Raw genomic sequence first — 25,462 nt, 5'->3', positions numbered from 1 at the left:
AGAACAAGAGATGCACATTGGCCAGTTTTACTATTTTGAAGCAACTTTGTTGAACTTGCAAATAATTTCTAAAGATTGATGGTTATCTTTGGAGTTCAGTTACGGTAACCATGGCTCCCATTAGCAGCACTGCTGACCTAAAGCTTACATTTGTAATTGCCTGTAAATTCTGCATTGTGATATAAGTTTGACACATTTTTGTAGCTGTTCAGTGTGAAAGAAAACCCATTGAAGTATCAAGAGAAAAATCTTCCAACTGTGCCGCTTCAACAGAAAAAATCTACATTCGAAAAGACCTTCGAAGCCCATTAGCTGCAACTCCAACTTTTGTAACAGATAGTGAAACTGCAAGGTATAGTAAAAACAACCAAAAACCACATATATTAAGGAGCTGGTAATTTGTTTTTCTTCCCAGTGAAACTAAGGCTAAAATTTGTACTTATTTGTTACAGGTCAGCAGGACTGTTAGATTCAGGAATGTTTGTGAATATTCATCAATCTGGCATAAAAACTGAGTCAACTGTGCTGATGACACCAGATAAGGTGTGTTTAGTACAATTAATTTAAAGCTTAAAATTTTTTAAGCTTTTAAAATTTTTTCCTTTTCTCCTCCATCAATTTGGCCAATAGATTTGGTCTTAAATATTCCCTGTTACAAGTTGCGCTTTTTTTTTTTTTTTAACTTAAATTATCATCAACTATTTGGTAGTGTCAGATGACAAAACTAAAAGATTTTAGTGATGAGTTTGATGTCCCTTATATAAGGGAAAACAATCCATGGATTAGCAGATTACAGTGCTCACAAGCAGTGGAACACTCTTCCAGAGGAAATTTAGTCAAGAGTGAGTTTTATAGAGCATTTGAAGCAGCAGTGAGGAAACAGGGCTTAATTGGCTCAGAGGTTGGGGATTCTCTTGTGAATCTATCGAGTCCTGTTGTCTAGGGTAAGGTGAGCTCACTAAAGCTGGAGCAGGAGGATTGTGACTGGTGTATGATAGGTTTCCTTGACAGGTGTTTCCTTTAAGTGCAAACTGACTTAGGTTTAGGTTTGTGAAGTGGACCAGGTCACTAGAGCAGCCTCCGTTTTGCCAGTCCTGATAATACAAATTAACTTTATCAGTAGAAATGTTCATTATTCCACTAGAACAATTATAGCTTCAATGTGAAAATGACAAGCATTTAAATGTCTTCCAGGTTTCTTTTTTTTCTTTTATAAATTTATTTATTTTATTTTATTTATTTTATTTTTGGTTGCATTGGGTCTTCACTGCGCGCGGGCTTTTCTCTGGTTGTGGTGAGCGGGGGCTACTCTTTGTTGCGGTGCAACGGTCTCCTCATTGTGGTGGCTTCTCTTGTTGCAGAGCATGGGCTCTAGGCGCACGGGCTTCAGTAGTTGTGGCACACGGACTCAGTAGTTGTGGCTCACGGGCTCTAGAGCGCAGGCTCAGTAGTTGTGGTGCACGAGCTTAGTTGCTCCGCGGCATGTGGGATCTTCCTGGGCCAGGGATCAAACCCGTGTCCTATGCATTGGCAGGCAGATTCTTAACCACTGTGCCACCAGGGAAGCCCTCTTCCAGGTTTCTTTCATCTTGAAATAAAAGTCCTCAGGAATAGAAATGTATAAGTATAAAATTCTTTATATTCCTTTTGTGTTCTCCTACAGATTTTATAGTGTTAAAATACTTAAAATATTTCAGGTGAAGAGAAATTCCTAGCGCACCTCTCAAAACATTGACTTGAGTCAAAAATAGGAATAGGGTTGCATGAGCTCTCATGTTATGTATCCAGGTCATTTGGGTTCTCTTAGAGTGTTGGAGCAGCTCTTTATTAAGCAAGGCGTCTAAAAGAAAAAAGGTTTGCTTATTTAGATCCAGCATGTAGAGTTTCTCTAGTGTTAAACATTTTTCCTGAAGACAGATTTCAGAGAGACTATGAATAGTGTTTCTCTCAGGCTATAATGTGATCTGGTTTCATATGGCCTATAAGATTATTCAGTCTATATATGGCCAGATTTATGCTGTTATTTGTTGCTTGATACTTTAAGGCACTCTTAATACTTGTGCTCTGGAGTCAAATTTCATCTGCCATTTATTAGCTGCATAACCTTGGGCAAGTTATTTGACCTCTTAGTGCCTCAGTTTCTTTCCTCATCTGTAAAATAAGGGGTAATAAGAGTGTCTACCTTACAGGCTGAGCTTTAGCATGTTGTTATTAATTGAGGAGATTTGGTATCTTACCATAAATATACATCGTGAGGAATTACATACAAGATTTCACTTATCCTTATCTACATGGTTTGTGCTTAGAATGGTAGTTATAATTTCATTGACCTATTACATCCATTAGGAAAGGAAGAGAACTAAGTTTTGTTGAAAAATTACTATTTACCCAGACACTGTAGTTTTCTATATGTTTTTATGTTAAATTGTATTAACAGTCTTATGCGGTTAGTTTCTGACGAATGGTCCCAAAACTGTCAAGTTACAATGTGAGATCTTTCCACATTAAACATCTAGTTAGATACACATGTTATGAAATGGAAGAGATTATGTAAGTGTTTAAGTTTTAGTTGAAAATTAGAACACCTAAAAATGTTAACTCCTTTTACTCATATATATAAAAGAAGGCTGGAGCAGTGGTTAGGAGCATGGGCTTTCCAGTCAGACAGTCTGACTTCCCATCCTGCCTCCACTGCTTACTGCTGGAATGACGATGGGTAATTCTTCTTATCAATAATAAAGGGATGATGATTCCTATTTCACAGGGTTGTTGTGAGGATTAAGTAAAAAAACATGTAAGTAGCAATCCTGTAAGAAACTCAGTAACTAGTGGATTACTCAGTAAATGATTCTAGGACCATTCATTAATTTGGGGAGAGCACAAAACTTATTTGCCTACTTATTCAGTGAAATCAATTTCACATAAACTAAAGAATTGATAGAAGAAATGAAGTTCAGGACTTCCCCGGTGGTGCAGTGGTTAAGAATCTGCCTGCCAGTGCAGGGGACACGGGTTTGATCCCTGGTGCAGGAAGATCCCACATGCCGTGGAGCAACTAAGCACGGGTGCCACAACTGCTGAGCCTGCGCTCTAGAGCCTGCCAGCCACAGCTGCTGAGCCCATGTGCCACGACTACTGAAGCCCGCGCGCCCTAGAGCCCGCACGCTGCAACTACTGCGCCCACGTGCTGCAACCACTGAAGTCTGCGCTCCTAGAGCCCGTGCACTGCAATGAAGAGTAACCCCCGCTTACTGCAACTAGAGATGGCCCCCACACAGCAATGAAGACCCAACACAGCCCCAAAAAATAAATAAATAAAAATTAAAATTAAAATAAAAAAAAAAAAGAAATGAAATTCAAGGAAACATATGTATCGTCTTAGGATTAATAACACTAAAAACAAAAACCGTAAGGGTATTATGAGGGGACTTTCTTGGTGGTCCAGTGGTAAAGAATCTGCCTTACAATGCAGGGGACGTGGGTTTGATCCTTGGTCAGGGAACTAAGATCCCACATGCCACGAGGCAACTAAGCCGCGTGCCACAACTGCTGAGCTCGCACGCCTCAACTAGAGCCCACGTGCCACAAGCTACAGAGCCCACGCACCCTGGAGCCTATGCGCCACAACCAGAGAGAGAAGACCTGCACGCTGCAACTAGAGAGAAGCCCATGCACCACAGTGAAGAGCCCGCATGCCTCAACGAAGATTCCCCATGTGCTGCAACTAAGACCCAATAGAGCCAAAAAAGGAAAAAAAAAAAAAAAAAGCTATAATGAAAAATTTTAAGTATCTGTGGTCCTATCAATAGGCCATAGAAGGCAACGAAGGGCCTTTCATTAGGTTAGGGTAGAATAATTAGAGCATTTATAAAAGAATGACTAATGAATTGAAGCACATAAAATATATAAAAATTTGTGAATTTAAAATGATACTCAGAATTCATCTTTCATTGTGAGAGGTTGCTATGGCATTGATTCATTGCTCTAAAAATAGATAAGTAAAAGGAAGAAAAATCAAGCACCTACCTGCCTTTCCTATACAGATTATATTTCTGGGTAGTCAGAGAGTTAAGGATAGAAAGTTTTTTCATAAAAGAATTATAATTTATATGCATAAAAAAATGCACATTAACAAAAATAAAAGTTGAAGACAAATAGGAAAACGTGCAATGTATAACAAAAGCCCAATATCTTAAATACGTAAAAAGACTGTCCAGCTACACAGTGCCTGGTGTTCAATGCATTTAACACAGTGGCTGGTAAAAGTTGGCATCCTAGAAGTCTGTTCAATAATCCACTTTCCTTTTTTTTCTCTTTTCATTAATAAAACATTAATTTTATCCTATATAACTTTAAAGTTTATATAATAAGTTTTGGAAATTACTATAATAATATTATCAGAATTTTAATGCTAAAAAGGACTTGAAAGATCATCTAATTTAATGTCCTTTTACAGAGAAAACAATTGTTACATGGGTAGATTAGCCAATTAAGTGCAGTTTTTAGTTTAAAGTAACTTTTGTATAAACATTTCCTAGGAAATATACCTGATATTTTTAAACTTGTAGTTTCATCAAGTTCCTCAAAGTTCAGAGCTCTTTGATTTTACTTTTTGGATTTCATTTATCTTAGAGTACTTTTCTTTGGGCATTTCATACTCTAGAATTAGATATTTCGGATTTAAAAGTTTACTGATACCAATTTGCAGAATTTTAATTTTTTTTTTTTTTTAAAGGCTGAATCATGTCAGGGAGATTTAAGTACATTGGCAAGTGTGGTTACATCATTAGCAAACCTTGGAAAAACTAAAGATCTTTCTCAAAATAGTAATGAAATGTCTATGATTGAAAGCTTAAGCAATGGTGATACCTCTTTGTGTGAATTTCATCAAGAAATGCAGACTAATGGTGATGTTTCAAGGTAAGGTCTGTTTTGATCATGTGTCCTTTTGCTCAAGTGTCCTTTAGTATTTCTTAAAATATGTTTATGTTAAATATTATTTACAGAAGTTTCCAAAAACATTTCTATTAGAAAACTTAAGGCATAAGTAAATTTTAATTGAAAAATTCTATTCAATATAAAATGTCCAGCAGCTTACATTGTAAACAGTGAGCCATAAGTGAATATAAGATTAGAAATGTAGTCATAAAATTCAGGAATTTTTTTTTCAATAAAGATGATAATTTGGGTCTGATTTTTCAGATATCTTAGTTGCCAGATTTTATCTTTTGTGTATTTAAAGTTAAACATTTGTCTTACTAGGCAGTCATGTTCATTTTCCGCACCAATTTCTAGTGGTGAAAATAGATTTTAAAAACTTAGTTGAATCAATTACAATTTTAAGTTTATACTTCAGGAAACTCGTATCAGAATTCTACTTTTCCTTCTTTTGGTATTAATACTTAGGATGCAGAAACCAGATTTTTCAGGCTTTTTTCACACTATTCATCTTCTGAAATATTGACGAAACTGCATTTAAGAGTCTCAAATAAGTACTTTGTTAAATATGAGATTTTAAAGAACTGTAGAAGGCATTTCATTGTAAAATATGGGGAGGTATTTTGACTAGTTAATTTGCTAATATCAATTATTTGCCATCCTGATCTCAAATTCTTATAGTTCAGATATAGCTATGTTACCATAAGTTTTAAAGTATTCTCTGAATTTTTAAACAAAATTAAAACCTAACTTTGTGTTGTGTAGAATACAATAAAGTCAATATAAGTTCTTGCCCTTGTTTTTCTAAATAACTTCTGTATGTAAAATAAATGGGCTGATACCTTATAGTATCAAACGTATAACTTGTAAAAGCATATTTTCATACCAAAGCATAAGAATTTTTCTCCCCTTAAATTACGTAAGTTTTTTTTAAAAGACTTTAATTCTCTGGTAAAATACATTAATATAATAATATAGTTTTTCATACTATATATTTGAAGTTTAATTTGTTGCTTTTGGAGAGAGTGAGTCAAAGACATCACTGAAATAGAATGCTCAGTGATACACCGAAGTTCTATTTTCTAAACAATTTTTAAGGCCTAAATCTTAACTTCAGAATTTTATATAGAATTTTCATTTTATTGTGGAGATTGGCCAAGCTCATAGCTTCTGATGTCTCCTTATAGGGCATTTGACACTCTTGCAAAAGCATTGAATCCTGGAGAGAGCACAGCCTGTCAGAGCTCAGTAGAGGGCATGGAAGGAAACGTACATCTAATTGCTGGAGACTCAAGCATAAATTACATGGAAAAAGAGGGGCCACTTCTCAGCGATTCACATGTAGCTTTCAGGGTATTTCTCTCTCTATATATATATATTTCATAATTTTTATGTTGGTTACCATTTTGATTTTAATTGTCCTTTCAAAAATCAAAGTATATTTGTTGTGCTTTTAAAGTCAGAAATACCCCTGATAGAATTTGAGACAGCAGCTAAAACATACAAAATAATGGCTCAATAAAACATCCTGTTTATAAATCATAGTCATTGTATCAAATAATGTGTTTAAGAGTATAAAAGTTAGCTTTTAGAACATTTAGACAATTTTTTTCATTTAGACTCTATTAAATATAGTTTTGTTGATGGTGGTATTTTTAACTTAAGTATTGGCATTTGTGATATGTTGAATCCACTGGTTTATCCAATGCCTAGGTACTACTACTTTAGTGTAAACCAGTATCTAAGACCCAGATATTCTGCTTTTACCAAGTAACTACAAAGAACACAATTAATTATATATTGCCCCAATTAGCTAGCTCTCAGCATTATTTTAAGAAGGTTAAAATTATTTAATTCTAACTTTTGGTTTTTAACTTTTTATACTTTAACCACTTAGAGAAGTTACATTTGTAATTTCTTTTTTGCTTCCTTAAATATGTTAATTTATGATGGAAACAATACATGTGGAATACTAGAAACAATGCATGTAGAATATTAGAAGATAACTTTCTGGCATTTGATTTGTCATTCAAATAATATTTGGACCACAGCTATAGAGAGGCTGACCATTGAGGCCCTACATTAAGACCCTGCTGTTTTGACCCCTCCATTTTAACCGCTCTTTATCTTTGCTCTGCCAGCTCTGGGTACTATTAGCGAATCATATGCAAGTGATTGCAAGTACTTTGGAGATTTCAATTAGCAATGCATAGCAGTCCTGGAATACCTGAGGGTGGTTGCTCTTAACTTTACTATAGATTATAAATTTCCATGGATTTCTTATGAAACTATGCACAGTTATCAAATAGATATGTGTGCTACTGGCAGAAATAATGAACACAAAATAAATCTAACACTGGCCAGAACTGCATATGATAAAATTTATTCTTGTAAAATTTGACTTGTAGAAATGGCCCAGAGAAAACTCACAGTGACTTAAATAATAATGGCTGTAATTTGATACAGGCAATAAAACGTATCAGTGAAACCAGTCTTTATGGAACATTTCACCAAAGGTAATTTACATGGAAAAAATTAGAAATGTTTTACTTGCACTTTACAAGAAAAAATTTTATGGAGGCTTTAAGAACAGGCAGTGGGAATAATCAGTGTCATTCTTTAAAAATTTGTTTTGGACAGGTGAATTGGGGAAATCAGAACTTTTTTTTCCCTTCTAGAATTGGCTTTTTTCATTCTGTCTTTGACCTGCCATACTCTGGGTGTCCTCAGAATCAGCACTGTGAAGTTTCTTGCTCTCCTGAAAAGGACAGCTCCTTCTTTCTCTGATTCTTATTTACAGCCTCTTGAGTTTTACTTTTCAGTGAGTTCCCAGCATGGTACTGTCATGATTAGTTCTTTCATTGAGGTTTTATGGTCATGAGTTTCAAGCCCTGATATCTGTAATCAAAAATTCAGTCCTCCCAATTGCTGAACTAACTAGCATTTTGTTTCTCTCTGGCATTTTTGTGTACAGTGCAGTTTGCACATGCTTTCATGCACATTCTTTCATTTGAGCCTCACCACGGTCTGTTGAGAAACTTTGGATTTTTATTGTTTTGTAAATGAGAAGAGATTTGGAGGCTTCCATTGTCTTATTGAAAGCATTCCAGACATTAAGAAGAAATCGTCTAATATGTAACTTGCATTTTGATTCTGAAGAATCTAGGACAATAGTAATATTTAACATTTTTATTAAACTTTAGTTTCTGGTGTGATTTCATATACTTTATTCCACTTGATTTTTTAAAATTTCCTATACAAATAATCAAGGTGGATAGAATTACCATTTAGAAATAAGCGTATGAGACAGAGGTAGGTATTTCTAAAACTGTTCTTCTCTGATGTTCATTATCTCAATATTAGAATCACAGTCCTTCTAGTCACCATGTTTGATGTTTGGGAGACATTGTCATTCTCCCCAAACCTCACTACCTTCCATTCCATAACAGAATCCTAACCATTCTGTCGTTTGAATTTCTCGCTTCCTCTTCATTTTTACTGCCATATTTCATTCCTTTAAAAATTTTTTACTTAAACTGTTAATAGTAATTAACCTTTGCTTCCAGTCTCCTCATCTTGTCCTGTGCACTGGTAGCAGAGTGATATTTGTTAAAAAAACAATCCAGTTATGCTTCTGCGCTGCCTAAAATTCTTCAGTAGTTTTCCATTGCCCATCGTTTCTCTGACATGCCTGTCCCTTTCTTGGCCCTTTCTATAGCTCATTCAGTTTCCATTTTATTCCTCTGTTGAGACTACAACACCTAGCTTAGTGGCTCACAGTGAAAGATGCAGTAATACGGTTGCTGAATTACTATGTAATCCAGGGTCACACAGCTAATTAATGACAAGTTGGAAGTATTATAGAATCCAGGTCTGCTAATTCAAGTCAAATGATTTTTTATTTTATTTATTTATTTATTTATGTTTATTTATTTATTTATTTTTGGCTGCTTTCGGTCTTCGTTGCTGCATGGGGGCTTTCTCTAGTTGTGGCGAGCGGGGGCTACTCTTCAATGCAGTGCACGGGCTTCTCATTGCAGTGGCTTCTCTTGTTGTGGAGCACAGGCTCTAGGCGCGTAGTAGTAGTTGTGGCTCGCGGGCTCTAGAGCACAGGCTCAGTAGTTGTGGCGCACGGGCTTAGTTGCTCCGCAGCATGTGGGATCTTCCCACACCAGGGCTCAAACCCATGTCCCATGCATTGGCAGGCGGATTCTTAACCACTGCGCCACCAGGGAAGTCCCCAGATAACTTTAGAAGCTGTATCATTCAGCCTGTTTTCAGAACTGCTAGAAAGGTAATTGCAGACAAGTAATGACTTCTAAAATAGGTAGTCAAGTTTAGTTCATGTCAACACTTTTTAAAAATCATCTTAATATAATAAATGTATATAATTTGAAAAATGTGTTTAATTCAATTTATAAACCTGAAAATCCACAGGCATTTTTGGGAAACTTTAACACCTTTGTAGTAGAAATTCACCTTCTCTGTATAGAGGAAGAAATCTTTGTCTTTTCAGTCTAAAGGACCTGTTGAATGACTTGTTTCTTCAGCTGACATTGGCTTTCTGATTGATATTGCTAGAGGTATATCTTGCTTTAAGAAAATTAAGTATGTAAAATAGATAAATTACAAGCCATTTCCTCTCTCTATAAAATAATACAACATGGCAGTCTTTTGAATAACGAGTTCTTCTAGTATATATTGCAAGTGGTTTCAGTTTTATGATTAGAGCAACAGAGACTTTGCAATGTTGCCACCACTGTTGTGTAAATCAGGGTGCATCTGTACTTTTAGCCCTTATATCCAGGTTTTACATATTATAAGTATTTTATTTGTTTAAAAGTGATTTTAAACTACTTAGCAAAGGGTAATCTTGTTTTTGCATCTTATTCCTCCCCCCTTAAAACTAGTAATCTTTGGTAATCCCCAACTTTTCAGGCTTTTTTTCCCCTACTCACCTTAGACAGTTCTGAAAACGTATGATAGTTCCCAATTTGTTTTTCATATACTTAGGTGCAGAAACCGTTGCATCCTAATAATATTTATCATGCTTAATATCTGCTTACCTACAATTCTTTTAAGAATTGTCTTAAGTAATGTTATTTTAATTTACTGCTCCAGTAAACATTTCTTAAACGTTTAAAAAATTATCTTTTCACACATGGAATTTCAACTGTCAATTGCCCTGTTGTTTTATTACTTGACACCATTTATAAATAGATAAACCATTTATGGCTAATATTGAACAAAGGAAGTTAATATTTTTTGCATTTTTATCTAACATTTCCAGAGAACTTTGATATCATTTTGATGAAAACCTTTGATCTGTTTGGCATCGTAGACACCTTTGAGAATCTGATAAAAGCTATATATGCCTTCCCCAGAAAAATACATATGGACGTATCCACCCATCCCACCATAGAGGTAGCCACTGTTAACTGTGTGGTGTATCTCCTCCTGTCGCATATATATAATATAATACATATAAAATGTATATGTATATACCCATACTCTCTTCTTAACATAAATTGGGTCATCTACATATTATTTTGCTGTTTTTTCTACGTAGATGTCTGTGAAATGTTTTTCCTATGCTATCTCAGTTTATCTTACTAATTTTAATGCCTACAAGGTACCTTATAGCATGGATTATTCTTTTCCTTAGAGATAGAAGTTTGGGTTATTGCCAGCATTTAATTTCTCTGTTAAGAAGTGGTAGTGAAATGGACATCCTTATATGTGCTTTTTTGTGCATGTATGCAAGTATCTTTTTGGAATAGAGATTTAGAAGTGGCATCGTTAGGTCATAGGATAAACTCTATTTTAAAATCTTGATAGATACAGCCAAATTGCCCTTCACTTTACCAATACTCAGAAGTATGTGTTTCCCTGTATCATTACCTATGCTTGATATTATTGATCATTTTAATAATTTTAAAATAGAAAAAAAGTTTCCTATGGATGAAATTACATTTCATTTATAGCAATAAAAGTTCTCTTTAACAAGATTTTCAAAATGCTTTTAGAAGTATTTTGATGTAGGATATTTATTTCCAACACATTTAAAATAATTACCTAAGGTCAGCAGTACAGACTGATAGATAGCCTGTGAGCATTATGGCCACAGACACATTTTGTTTTACCTGTAGATTAAATGGGGAGATTTTACAAAGAAGCTGCTCTTTGAAAAATTGAACGAGCTGGTAGTACTGAGCCCAGATTCCCATAAATTTTCAGTGTGTTGAATTCAAGTCACAGTCATGCCCTTTATCTGGGAATATGCACTTTCCAAATGGCATCAGTAGGCCCACTTCACTCATTACTCTCCTGACCCTGTCAGCATTTGAGTTTGTTATCCCCGTAGTCTAAATGAAAGGGACATTTAACATAAAGGATTGCCCCTTAAACTGAATTTGTTGTATATCACTGTTAGTGAAGGGAGGGAAGGAAAAGACATGTTGTTAGACCAAGACAAAAAGTGATTTTTAAAAAACAACCAGATGTTGTCATGGTTGGTATTTGTTAAGTGGAATTCTGCTTTATCTGAATTTGCTTTGTTAGAAACTATGGTCTTCTCATTTATTCTAAATCCTATTTTTAGCTGTAAAATCTAGTGACTTGGATTATTTCAAGATTTGCCTTGGGGTTAATATATTAGTTATTTGATATGTTTACATTTAACTTTTTCAAAGAAATGATGATTTAGAATTGTCCGACGTAAGATAATTTACCTCAGTCCCTGTTTGCACTAGCTCACCATGCCATCTCCTATGCCTGAGTACCTGAATGTGCACTACATTGGGGAGTCTGCCTCCAGACTGCTGTTCTTATCAATGCACTGGGCACTTTCGATTCCTTCCTTCCAGGCTCTAGGGTAAGTGTCTTGAAGTCCTTGAATATAAGTGTGATTTTCTAGCACAGATGTACATTAGGCAAGAACCTTTATTTTGGGAGGATTTGATTAAAGGGGGGAAAAATGATACAACATTATAACTTGAAATTTTGTCATTTATATGATGAATCATGGCAGGTGGTATTTACTGTATATTATTTTTATGTGGAAGATTATCCGAACTTCATAATTTGACTAAGTTAATAATTTGAATGAAGTAAATGCAGTGGAGCTGATATATCATGGCCAGCATTTGTAATAGGCCATCTTTGATTGGCTTAAATTAGGGAGGCTCTAGGGATGTCTTGGGGTTGTTTCCCTCCACCACCACTGTTTCAGTGTCACCTCAGGCTTGTTAATAAGGTGCTGAAACTTGTATACACTGAATATGTTTGAAAATAGAATCATGTGGTTGCCCAAAAAAAAGGGTAAGAAAATGTAAATTACCCCATACCACCACTGTGATGATTTGGAAGTTTGGTTCTGCCACTAAAGGGCACATCTGTATTCTGTTTGAATTAGATGGTAATGGAAAATGGTCTACTCTAAGAAACCCAAGCTTTATCTAAAGTTTGCCAGATTTATTTATATTGCTTTAAAGTAACTGGGATGAAGAAGCAAAGAGACCATGGAAAAAGTTAAGCCCATAGTTAGAAAAGTATTGTTTGAGTTGTAGGACCTTAGTCTACAATATGATTTCATAAACAGTTCAGTTTCATATCCTGTACATCTGTTTTCCCATTCGCCAAATAGGAATAATAACTGCTCATTCTTTATCCTTAGAGAATATTTTGAATATAACCAAAAAACATATCTGAATCATGACTGTGAAAGGCATATGTAGAACCCCACTATAATTTGACTTATTAATCAGTGTTGGATATACCATGCATTAAATCATGTACTTAAATAATATAGTTGCATAGACTAAAAGCCTGATTTAGAATGGTTAACCTTCAATTTAAAATGATTGATAGCCCTCTCTCTCAAAATAACATTTAACTTTTAGGATTTCTCCAGTCTGCTTAAGAAAAAATTAAAATACAATGTAAATTTACATGTTAACAGTTTATTTATTTTAAAGCATTAAGTGTGATTCCCTAAGCTTGTAACTGGCATACATACGCCTTGAAAAGTAACCTGGTGATGTTTTTCATAACAGGCTGTCAGTTATTATAGTAAAAAACAAAAGGAAAGATGTAGCAGGGAGTGATTTGAATTCCTTGAGTTGGTTATAACACCATTGATCTTAAGTGTTTCTGTTAAATTGAGTGTGATTATCCTATAGAAATAGTCCGAATGTTGGAGAAACTGGAAATAAAGCCTGGAGTTTCCAGTTACAATATAATTTTATAGTGGCAGCCACATTTCCCTGTGATCTGTATTGAAAAATCAGTTTCAGTGTAACTGCCACGGAACTCTTTGCAATTAGAAGTAACTATTGTGTAGCATTTGAAGTCATTGATTGCTACGTAAACTCTTATTTATTATCACTATCTAGATAATTTATAGTTTGAATTAATCAGATGGATGACAACTAAGTACTAATGATGGGAAATTCTTTTATGCTGTAATAAAAGCTATTCTGAGTCTCCTAGAAACTGGCATTGCTTGCATTTTTATCTCTAGATACAAAACTTGGAAACAAAGCCCTAATTTTACAGAGAGAAACAAAGCAACGTTACTCATTTTCTAAAAGTCAAGTTTGTTTTGGTCAGTTTAATGGAGGGGAACAGTAGTTTAAAGAATCTTATACAGTGGGTAGTTAATACTATTTGTATTTTACAATCTTTCTCTGTTTTACAAGGATGTTGCTTTTCTGTTTTAAGATTTGTAGTTTCAATACTTACAGGAATTCAGTTGTTTTTCAGTTCTATCTGCATAATTTAGGTAAGTGACTACAGTAATAGATTCAGTTGGGGGGAGGGGCACTGGACATGATTTGTCTGGAGTAAAGGCAGCAGTCCTCTTTAACTAGATTCTTGTAACCAAAAGTTCCAAGCTATCACCATTTGCTACAGGAGACTTCACTGAATAATTTAAAAACCTTCCATTAAATGCTAACCCTGTAAGTTTACTCTTTTAAAATCCCACTGAAACAGAGTAATGTTTACTATAACTGTGGGTTTGAAACCAGTTCTCTTGCCATATCACTACTTTTCCCTAAGGAAAAAACAGATGCTACCAGGTAAAGTATAATGCCTTGCTTATATAAAGCCAAATAGTTAGGTTATCCCCAGGTATAGGTGAGTTCAAAAGTCATATTCCTTTATCAAAATAAATAGTATAAACAATGATCTGATCTCTAATTATGAGTACTACATACATACTTTAATGAACATTAACAATCTAGTACAATTGTTAGAGGAATATACTTATATCTATTTGTGAAAGAAGTTATGTTTACTGTTATGCAACTTATTACTTTTAATTATTAATACTTGTGTTGCACCTGACTACCTCCTCTACCCAGCTCTTTTTGCTTCTCAAAGGAAACATGTTTTGAAAATAGGTGGTATAATGTGACTACAGTAGTCATTTGTTTGTTTTCCCTAACAAGAAAAAACTGGCAGCACACATGCCCTTACACCACAGATATTAGCCTTGAATGGAGGAGGTCTCTGCTGAGAAATTTGACTTTAGCATTTTACTTGCTAAAATTTGTAATGATTTATTTTTAAAAAGCCTAGACTTTGACCACCTCGGTTCAAATTCTGGATTTATTCATTTGCTAGCTCTGTTACTTAACTGAGGCTCCACTTCTACATCTGTAAATTAACAGAAATGCTTCCTTGCAGGTCATGCTACTTAAGGGAGCTGATCGGTGTAAACTCCTTCAACGCAGTGCTGCTGACAAAGTAGATAGTAAATGCTCATTTTCCTTCATACTCTTAGGAACCTTATTTTTAAAGGAGACTTGCTGTTTTTCTTTCTGAATGAACTTTGAAGAAACATACTTGAACAATGTAGCTAACTATACTACAAGGATTTTATGTTTTGGATAAAAAGTGTAAATAGAGGGACTTCCCTGGAGGTCCAGTGGTTAAGACTTTGCCTTCCAATGCAGGGGGTGCGGGTTTGATCCCTGGGCCGGGAGCTAAGATCTCACATGCCTCGTGGCCAAAAAACTAAAACATAAAACAGAAGCAATACTGTAACAAATTCAATAAAGACTTTAAAAATGGTCCACATCAGGGCTTCCCTGGTGGCGCAGTGGTTAAGAATCCGCCTGCCAATGCAGGGGACACGGGTTCGTGCCCCGGTCCGGGAAGATCCCACATGCCGCGGAGCGGCTAGGCCCGTGAGCCACAACTACTGAGCCTGCGCGTCTGGAGCCTGTGCTCCGCAACGGGAGAGGCCGCGACAGTGAGAGGCCCGTGCACCACGATGAAGAGTGGCCCCTGCTCGCCGCAACTGGAGAAAGCCCTCGCACAGAAACGAAGACCCAGCACAGCCAAAAATAAATAAATTAATTAATTAATTAAAAAAAAAAAAAAAAAAGAATCCTCCCCTCTGGCCAGTTTTGTTTATTTAATATCCTTCAATTCTGCTATGTGCAGAGTTCCATGCCCCTAATAAAATTAAAAAAATAAAAATAAATAAAAAAAATAAAAATAAAAATGGTCCACATCAAAAAAAAATCTTAAAAAAAATGTAAATAGATATCTTTCTATAATCTCTGCGTTTAGCTCTTTCACTTTTCCTTTGGAAACAAAATAATCTGGTGGTTAATTCCTCAATTGCCACTTTTCATCTTTTTTCCTTAGGGGTACTCATCCTTTGCACTGATACTCCTTAACGTTTTTTCTGAGTCTTCCTCAACAATGCCAATGTATTTTCTTACTAAGAGCTGTAGCACAGGCCATTAAAAACTTTGACTTTTTTAATCAGTTGGCTCTGTTCTTTTCCCTGTCCTTTGTTCACTGGTTGATTACCTTGGTTAGCTGTTTCCTCTTTTAAACTTCAGGATCAGAGGTTAAGGTGAAAACCGTATTACTTCAGACTTTTCCATCATGTTTGCTTTTAACCTTTTCCTCATGTTTGTAAAATGTTAAAGTAATACTGAAGTATAGAAATATAAAGTAAAACTTTACTCTCCAGAGGTAACTAACCCCACTGTTAAAGTTTGGTTTCCTACCAGATCTTTTCCATGCCACATTCAATCAGATACACAAACACTTACACATCCTATTCTTTGCCTTTCTTTTTACACTTATATAATGGACGTCTTATATCAGCATGTATGTTCTCCTATTCTTCTTAATGGCTACCTAAGTATTCCATTTTTTGGATTTATTATAATTTACTTATCCCCTATTAGTAAACATTTCGGTTGTTGCTAGTGTTTTGCTGGTGGTCGTGTTATATCCAAAGCTACAATAAGCGTTGTAGCATTGTGTATATATTTTTTCCTACTTGTATTAGTATTTCTACAAAATAGCTTCTTACAAGTGGAATTGTTATGTCTAAGAGGGTATATACATTATAGTTTTTTGGCAGGTACTACCAAATTGTCCTCCAAAAAACTATTCAGTCAGTTTATGCTCATACAAGCAATGAATGGGAATGAATGCTTATTTCCTCACACCCTCCTCAATACTGGATTTTATACATCTTTTCTGATAAATGAAAATAGTATCTTGTTATCTCTTAGTTCATTTGATTTAGTTTGAAATTGAATCTTTTTCTTTTTTTTCTTTTTTTGGCCACACAGCTTGCAGGATCTTAGTTCCCCGACCAGGGATTGAACCCGGGCCCTTGACAGTGAGAGCACGGAGTCCTAACCACTGGACCACCAGGGAATTCCCAAGATTGAAATTTTAATCATTTTTATATGGAGATTTTTTAAAAATTTATTTATTTTTTGGGTGTGTTGGGTCTTTGTTGCTGCACACAGGCTTTCTCTAGTTGCGGGGGGCAGGGGCTACTCTTTGTTGTGGAGTGTGGGCTTCAGTAGCTGTGGCATGCAGGCTTCATTAGTTGTGGCTTGCGGGCTCTAGAGCGCAGGCTCAGTAGTAGTGGCGCACCGGCTTAGTTGCTCCATGGCATGTGGGATCTTCCCTGACCAGGGCTCGAACCCATGTCCCCTGCATTGGCAGGTGGATTCTTTTTTTTTTTTTTTTTTAATTAATTAATTAATTTATTTATTTATGGCCTTGCTGGGTCTTCGTTTCTGTGCGAGGGCCCTCTCCAGCTGCGGCAAGCGGGGGCCACTCCCCATCGCGGCGCGCGGGCCTCTCACCCGCGGCCTCTCTTGTTGCGGAGCACAGGCTCCAGGCGCGCAGGCTCAGCAATTGTGGCTCACGGGCCCAGTCGCTCCGCGGCATGTGGGATCCTCCCAGACCAGGGCTCAAACCCGTGTTCCCTGCATTGGCAGGCAGACTCTCAGCCACTGCGCCACCAGGGAAGCCCGGCAGGTGGATTCTTAACCACTGCGCCACCAGGGAAGCCCTATGTGGAGATTTAAAAATACTGATTTTCTCTTCATTTAAACTTTACTTTCAAATAGATTTTGATAGCCAATTTCTTATGGCAAATAATTCTTCTCAGATACTGAATGGCAATGAGAAATCAGCTTGGAGATAAAATTTCACCTGAATAATTCCCAGTGAGAAAAATTACTTTCTATACTCTGAAGTTGACAATATTAGCATTTGTTTGAATATATTCAATTCTTAAATAAAATGTAATGTTGTAAAGGTGGCTATGGTTCTTAACTTGATGAATGATTTATGTTAAACATGCTGATTATCCTATGGATTATCCTAATTTTAAAGATTTATTAAGAAGAAAAATGTTTAAGTGCCTTTTATCAGGATGTACATATTTCCTATAGGATGTTCTTAGCACCTTAAATCTCTTTAGAGAAAGGGAAAAGAAATCTCATTCTTTTGTTATCTTGTTTATAACAAAATATATAGTTCTTGGTTTAAAGATTGCTTAATTGGAAAATGGTCGTGAGTTCTCACTTCTGCCTGTTCTGTATCCCCCACAATCAAAAATCATTTGCAGATTCATTTTATATGCTGTCTACTGTGCTGTTCACTGAGATACAGAAATGAATAAAGGAGTCTGTGCATTCATTGAGGTTTTAATCTAGTATAGGAGACAGATTCCTAAACCAATAAATTAGAATACCATGAAATAAGTATAAAATATGAGTATATTTATGGCACTGAAGGGGTGTGATTAACTATCTTGGGGAGAAGAATGTGGTAAGAGAATGTTTCAGTTAAAAAAGTGAGCTCTGGGACTTCCCTGGCAGTCCAGTGGTTAAGGCTCTGCGCTTCCATTGCAGGGGGCACAGGTTCGATCCCTGATCGGAGAATTCACATCCCACATGCTGTGCAGCGCAGCAAAAAAAAAAAAGTGAGCTCTTAGTTATATTTTGAGGGATAAAAAGGAATTAGCCAGTAAAACAAATTGGGGAAAGCACATTCCAAGAAGGGAGGGCAGCATTTAGTAATTCAGTCATCGGTTTTTATTGAACACCTACTACATGCTGGTTATCAACTCAACAAGTTTACCATTGTTCTTCCCTCTTCCTGAAATACTAGTTCTGTAGGGTTTTTTTGTTTGTTTTTGTTTAAGTTCTTTCCCATCTTTCTCTACTTAGATGTCAGCCCCTCAGAAGGGCCTTCTCTCTACTCCCACCCCATTTTCCTATGCATCATCCTACTTTATAGTAATGTAGAATTTTCATTACCAGAAACTAATGTTTGTATAACCATATATATATGTGTGTGTGTATAATATTTATATAAAATATTTGAAGTGATTTTTTTTTAATATGTTTCCCTTCTGTTTCATGAAGGCAGACTTTATTCATCTTGTTTATTGCTTTTTCTCCAGTGCCTAGAACAGTGCCTGGCATATACTTTATTGTCATGGCCTGTTCACATAATTCTTATATTTGTGTCTCATAACAACTCTTTGAGCAAGATATAGGACATATAGTGTCTCTGTATTTTATATAGTTAAGCACCTGAGACCCAGGACTCTTATTTGCCTAATTTCAGTCAGTGGATCTAGGTTTTATAACCCTGGTGGCTTGATTCCTATTCCAGTACTTGTTCTACTTTCTCAAGCTGCTGAGATTTTTTTATTCAAAAACTCAGGAAAAGCCTTCTGACCTTTCTTATCTTTGCTAATCCCAGCAAAATCTTTGGTGTCTCATTTATGGGATACTTATATCTCATCTGAAACATAGAATAAACCAATTCTCCCAGGAAATTGGTTGGTTATCTGTCATCAGATAATTCTAACTGCCCTTTTTAAGAAGGTTTTTAAATGTATGCTTTTGCTTTTAATTTTTTTTTAAACACATTTACTCCATCTGTTTCCATGAAATGTGGGCTTAAAGCCCCAACTTTTAGTTTGAAATACTACTTGCAACTGTTCTTATAAACTGGCTGATTGATTAACGAACTAGCTAATTAAATTTCTAAACCTTATCAACTAAAGTCAGGTATACAAAATAAAGAATTGATCAAGTCCATTCCCAGTTGGCCATTTAGAATAATTTTAGTTCAGTAACATTGTATTTTTAAATATATGAGTCAATTGTAAAGTTTTATAAAATATATTTTAATATTTGATATTTGTTTATTTTGTTTTTATAGGCAAGAAAACAGTATATTATTGGTGAAAGCCTACTGGAATGAACTTTTTACTCTTGGTCTTGCCCAGTGCTGGCAAGTGATGAACGTAGCAGCTATATTAGCGACATTTGTCAATTGTCTTCACAGTAGCCTTCAACAAGGTAAAAAGCACCTTATTTATTTCCTTTTCTAAGATATGAGAGGGGACGTCAGTTTTATAGTATTATGTTTAAAGTTAGATATTAAAAGATACCAACATCCTTTTTACTTTAGATAATTTTTACATTTTGATAAATTCATTCTTTAATCACCCAAAAATAGTTTTAAATGAGAGCACAACAAAACTGAAACAAGTGTATTTAAGTGCTATTTCTGATCAGGCCTCGTGAATTTTTTGTACTTGGATATACATACCAAAGAATCCAGGGTAAGTTATATAGAGATGATCAAATATTTATAAATGTATACTTCCCACCAGTTTTTTTTTTTTTTTTTTTTTTTTTGGTGGGGGGTGCTGCGTTGGGTCTTTGTTGCTGTGCGTGGGCTTTCTCTAGTTGCGGCAAGCAGGGGCTACTCTTTGTTGAGGTGCACGCTCTTCTCATTGTGGTGGCTTCTCTTGCTGTGGAGCACGGGCTCCAGGCACGCGGGCTCAGTAGTTGTGGCTTGTGGGCTCTAGAGCGCAGGCTCAGTAGTTGTGGCACACGGGCTTAGTTGCTCCGCGGCATGTGGGATCTTCCCGGACCAGAGATCAAACCGGTGTCCCCTGCATTGGCTGGCGGATTCTTAACCACTGCACCACCAAGGAAGTCCCCCCCACCAGTGTTTAAACTGCCTTTCTTCATTGTAGCCCTTTGAATCCCAAGATAGGCTAAACTTTTTTTTTAATCAATTCATCAGGATGTATTCTCTCACTTAAACAGTACTAAAGAGTCACAGAACAATCCTAAGTCTTTTTCCTTTTCTTGATGCCAAGGTGATTACAACTCCCATTCATTTGAGGAGACAGGCAAGTAGGCACTGATTTATAAATGTTTAGCTTCAGAATGGCTTGTGACTAACCAAGAAGGTGCCCCATCCTCAAGTGGGAAGAACTACTTTTTTGAGTTCAGGAATAATTTATAAGTTGAGAATTACATTTACTTCCTTTGCATATTCCATTTCCCATTGTTTTACATTATTTTTAAAATATCTGCTTCCTCCTCTTATTTAAGGGCAGAGAAATAACCTTAAAATCTCATCAACAGTAGATCTACCAGAAGGCAGTACTATATAAACACAATAAATTTTAAAAGTTATAAAATTTTATTTTACTCAGATTTTCTTTGGTCTTGGCAGTAATTTTTGCTAACTGTTTTTGTTGTAGTAGTACGGGTAACTTAAAAATCTAGATGGTTTTGCTTATTTTTTTCAACCAATATAAGCTTAAATAAAATCCTGTTACCAAAATTTGAGTCTTTTGTACTTTGGTTGGTTGGCCAGTTTTCTAGTCTTTATAGCTTATATTCTCAAAGGTACATCTTGAAAGGAAACATTACATTTAGGGTTTTTTATATTAACAGCCTGTTTTGTTTTTTCTTGAACAACGTCTGAAGATCATTAATTAATTTCATTTAAACTTGCAGAGATACTGAATTTTAAACATTTAAAAAATTGGTTATATACAGAGCTGGAAATTAGAAAGAAATATGTTGGATAAAAATAGTCATGCATTTTTGCTGAAAATTAGAAGCTTTTGTTTGTTTCTTTGTTTTTAATTAAAGATAAAATGTCAACAGAAAGAAGAAAATTATTGATGGAACACATCTTCAAACTACAGGAGTTTTGTAACAGCATGGTAAAACTCTGCATTGATGGATATGAATATGCCTACCTGAAGGCAATAGTACTCTTCAGTCCAGGTATATAAACATTTACTTCTTATTTAAAATGCAGTGTTTGAGGATGTGGAGAAATTAGAACCCTCATACATTGCCGTTGGGACTGTACATTGATGCAAAGTGGCAACAACCCAAGTGTCCCATCAAACAAATGAATAAGCAAAATATAATATATAGATACAATGGAATATCATTCAGCCATAAAAAGTAATGAAATTCTGATACATGCCACCATGGATGAACCTTGAAAACAGTATGCAAGTGAAAGAAGTCAGTCACAAAAGACCACATATTATATGATTCCATTTATCTGAAGTGTCTAGAATAGGCAAATCTGTAGAGAGATTAGTGGCTACCAGGGACTAAGGAGAGGGGAGAATGGAGAGTGACTGCTAATGGGTACAGTTTCTTTTGGGGTGAACAAAAATGTTCTAAAATTAGATTGCAGTGATGCTTGCACAACTCTGTGAATATACTAAAAAAACTATTGAATTATATACTTTAAATTGGTGAAATTTATGGTTGTTAGACATCTGGGTATGAAAAGGAAAATTGAAGAAATCAGTGAAATGACATCATAGACTTTTAGTCCTGTTCAACACTTGAATGTTTAGATATATTTTGCTAGGCATCATTAAAAGGCAAAAAAGAGAGATGAGGATTGCTTTGTTAATGGGTTAAATTTCCAAACATCTTATTCGAGTTTCCAACAAATAGAAAAATGGATCTCTTATCTTTCTGCCAGTTTCTAGTTTTCATGTATAGTAAAATGACAGTAAAGCTAACAATAAATTTTAGAACACGAAAAATTGGCTGTTCTCTTAGGCTCTGTATTTTTTCATTTTGGTATGTATTTCTGTTACTGTGTATCATAATAAAATTATCTGAGGAAAACTGCTTCTTACCCTCAATGATATCAGTAAGATAATTAAAGCTTTTTTGTACTATTTCTCCTAATGTTCAGATAAGTTAATAACATGTGTCACCATTTTTATCACAACCAATTTGCCACCTTCATTTTCGTTAAAATTGAAAGAACATAGATTCAACAATAGAATTATAATGTAATTTTGTTTTAGTAAGTATTCTATTTCTCTTGCCACTTTTTTTATTCTCTTCAGTCAGGGCAGCACTTTCCATATTTTAGGCATAAGTTTTATGAAATTCTTTTAACATTTCCATTTTAGTGAAATATAGGTTATTTCATGTTGGTATATTATTCTTCTGATAGAGATGATGTTCAGAGTTTCATAATTTTATAAGTATTTTTTTAACCTAACCATGGTGAAAGGAAGGTTTTCTTACTAAAAAAATATAGGGGCTTCCCTGGTGGCGCAGTGGTTGAGAATCTGCCTGCCAATGCAGGGGACACGGGTTCGAGCCCTGGTCTGGGAAGATCCCACATGCTGCAGAGCAACTGGGCCCGTGAGCCACAATTACTGAGCCTGCGTGTCTGGAGCCTGTGCTCCGCAACAAGAGAGGCCGCGATAGTGAGAGGCCCGTGCACCGCGATGAAGAGTGGCCCCCGCTCGCCGCAACTAGAGAAAGTCCTCGCACAGAAACGAAGACCCAACACAGCCATAAATAAATAAATTAATTTAAAAAAAATATATATATATATAGAATATAATCTTCATGAGGGGTGGGTGAAATGGGTGAAGGAGGATCAGGAGGTACAAACTTCCAGTTATAAAATAAATACGTCACAGTGATGTAATTTACAGCTTGGTGACAATAGTCACTATATTATAAACTTGAAATTTGCTAGAAAGTAAATCTTAAACGTTCTCATCATAAGAAAAAAATTTTTTGCAACTTTGAATGGTAACAGATGGTAACTAGACTTATTGTGGTGATCATTTTGCAGTGTATACAAATGTCAAATCATTATCTTGTATACCTTAAACAGGTATAATGTATGTCAATTATACTTCAGTTAAAATATATATTATTATTTTAATTAAATTTTAAAGAATATAATCAGATATTTCATTGGTTAAAAATACTTTCAATACTGTATGCTAGCACATATATATGAAATCTAAAAAAAAAAAAAGGTTCTGAAGAACCTAGGGGCAGGACAGGAATAAAGACGCAGACATAGAGAGTGGACTTGAGGACACAGGGAGGGGGAAGGGTAAGCTGGGACGAAGTGAGAGAGTGGCATGGACTTATATATACTACCAAATGTAAAATAGCTAGTGGGAAGCAGCCTCATAACACAGGGAGATCAGCTGGGTGCTTTGTGACCACCTAGAGGGGTGGGATAGGGAGGGTGAGAGGGGGATGCAAGAGGGAGGAGATATGGGGATATATGTATACATATAGCTGATTCACTTTGTTATAAAGCAGAAACTGACACACCGTTGTAAAGCAATTATACTCCAATAAAGATGTTAAAAAAATACTTTTAACTAAGCTAAGTCATTTTTTTGTTTCTGTTGAAAGCAAACTGATCAAAACCCCTTCCATCACTTTTGGAATAGAAAAACCTATTTATTTTATTTGAACCCAGTGGTTTCGATTTTTTTTTTTTTTTTTACCACGAAGCAGGTATGGTTTTATTTACTGGTTTGCTGGCCTGGAACTCCCAGTCCATGGGGTGCACAAACTAAAGAGATAAATTATAACATGGTGTTCAGTGTCACAGTATAGATAATGACAGCTAGTGGAGACATGCAGATTGTTTTCTTTTTTGCAGCTATATTTATTTATTATTATTATTTTTTTAACATCTTTACTGGAGTATAATTGCTTTACAATGGTGTGTTAGTTTCTGCTTTATAACAAAGTGAATCAGTTATACATATACATATATTCCCATATCTCTTCCCTCTTTCAATTTTTATTAGATGTTAGAATACATGTATGAGATAAAATAGTTTTAAGGGTTTAAAGTACAATGCCTGGTGTTTAGTGGTTGGGTTATTAAATATATTATTTGTGGAATGAAAGAGCAACACATATGATGGGGCGCTTTTTTTTGACTGAATTATTTTTCCCACCCCCTTTCATCTCCACTTGGTGCCTTATTAAATGAGTATTCAGAACTAAAGTAACAATAGATTCCTTAATGTTTCAGATCATCCAGGCCTAGAAAACATGCAACAGATTGAGAAATTTCAGGAAAAGGCTTATGTGGAATTCCAAGATTACATAACCAAAACATATCCAGATGACACCTACAGGTATCTAGAAGTTAAATACTGTTTAATTAAATTCATCTTAAAAATTTTTGTGAATCTATTTCATTATTTTCCATTCCAAGTGTAATTAAATTTAGTCAACTTTGACCTTTGAAATAGTTAATGCTATTAAAAGTGGTAGTGTATTGTTGTAAGTACTTTATGTGTAATATTTTATGTAAGGAGACTTTAGCACAGAGAGGTTAAGTAACTCGCTCAAAGTCACACAATAAACAGCAGAGCCAGGTAGGCTGACTCTCACACCCAAACTCTTTCTTCAGTTGAAATAATGCATTTTATTAGTAAAAGGGATGAAAAATGGATGAATAATAAAACACCATTAGACGATTTGATAATTAATTTTGAAATTTGCCTTATGATATTTCTAACAAGGTATTTCTTACCATTGTCCTTTAAGAAAAAAAAATCACTTTTTTAATAAAATAAACTCAATTTTTGAGTAACTAAGCATTTGGCTATCAGAGCCAGAGTACGTGGGTTTGACGCCTGACCCTGTCACTTACTAGCTGTATGGCTTTGGGCAAGTTATTTAACTTCTGTTTCAGTTTCTTTACCTGTAAAATGGAGATAATAGTACCCACCTTTTATAATTAGTATAAGGATTAAATCAGTTAATATATAGTCAAAGAGCTTAGAGCAGTGCCTTTTTCATAGTAAGGGCTATATAAATGTGTTTACTAGTATTATTAATTTAACATACTTCAAACTTCATAACTTATTATATTTTGCATATAATAATTTTTTACATATGTTAAATAACATGTTCATAAGTCAGGTCCATCATGAAAATCAGCTGTAGTTTATCTAACCAGTTTTCCTATGCCGCATCCTACCAATTCTGTGTATGTAGCTCAGCTGGTGGGAACAGACAGGAAATGAGTAGTTTGAGCAGCAGAGTGCATGGCTACAGAAAGGTTACTTAATTCTGGGGCCGCTGGTTTCACTTGT

General features: G+C 35.3%; 1 protein-coding gene across 9 annotated transcripts in view; it reads left to right on the top strand.

Annotated features, from left to right (window-relative positions):
- NR2C1 (nuclear receptor subfamily 2 group C member 1) overlaps positions 1-25,462 on the top strand; it is a 43,006-nt gene that overhangs the window by 14,711 nt on the left and 2,833 nt on the right. Inside the window, exons 6-14 of one of the 9 annotated variants that reach the window (XM_082350433.1) lie at positions 205-352; positions 453-543; positions 4,736-4,920; positions 6,126-6,279; positions 11,691-11,812; positions 14,629-14,688; positions 19,453-19,592; positions 21,192-21,329; positions 24,391-24,496. In XM_082350433.1, the coding sequence (XP_082206559.1) occupies positions 205-352; positions 453-543; positions 4,736-4,920; positions 6,126-6,279; positions 11,691-11,812; positions 14,629-14,688; positions 19,453-19,592; positions 21,192-21,329; positions 24,391-24,496 (1,144 nt within the window). Of the gene's footprint in view, positions 1-204; positions 353-452; positions 544-4,735; positions 4,921-6,125; positions 6,292-11,690; positions 11,813-14,628; positions 14,689-19,452; positions 19,593-21,191; positions 21,330-24,390; positions 24,497-25,462 lie in introns of all 9 variants that reach the window. The other 8 variants (XM_082350434.1, XM_082350432.1, XM_082350438.1 and 5 more) reach the window with 8 other exon arrangements.

Source organism: Balaenoptera borealis (assembly GCF_965194805.1).
Source record: "Balaenoptera borealis genome assembly, chromosome: 13".
Lineage (NCBI taxonomy): Eukaryota > Metazoa > Chordata > Mammalia > Artiodactyla > Balaenopteridae > Balaenoptera > Balaenoptera borealis.
This window is presented reverse-complemented; position numbering and strand designations above follow the sequence as displayed.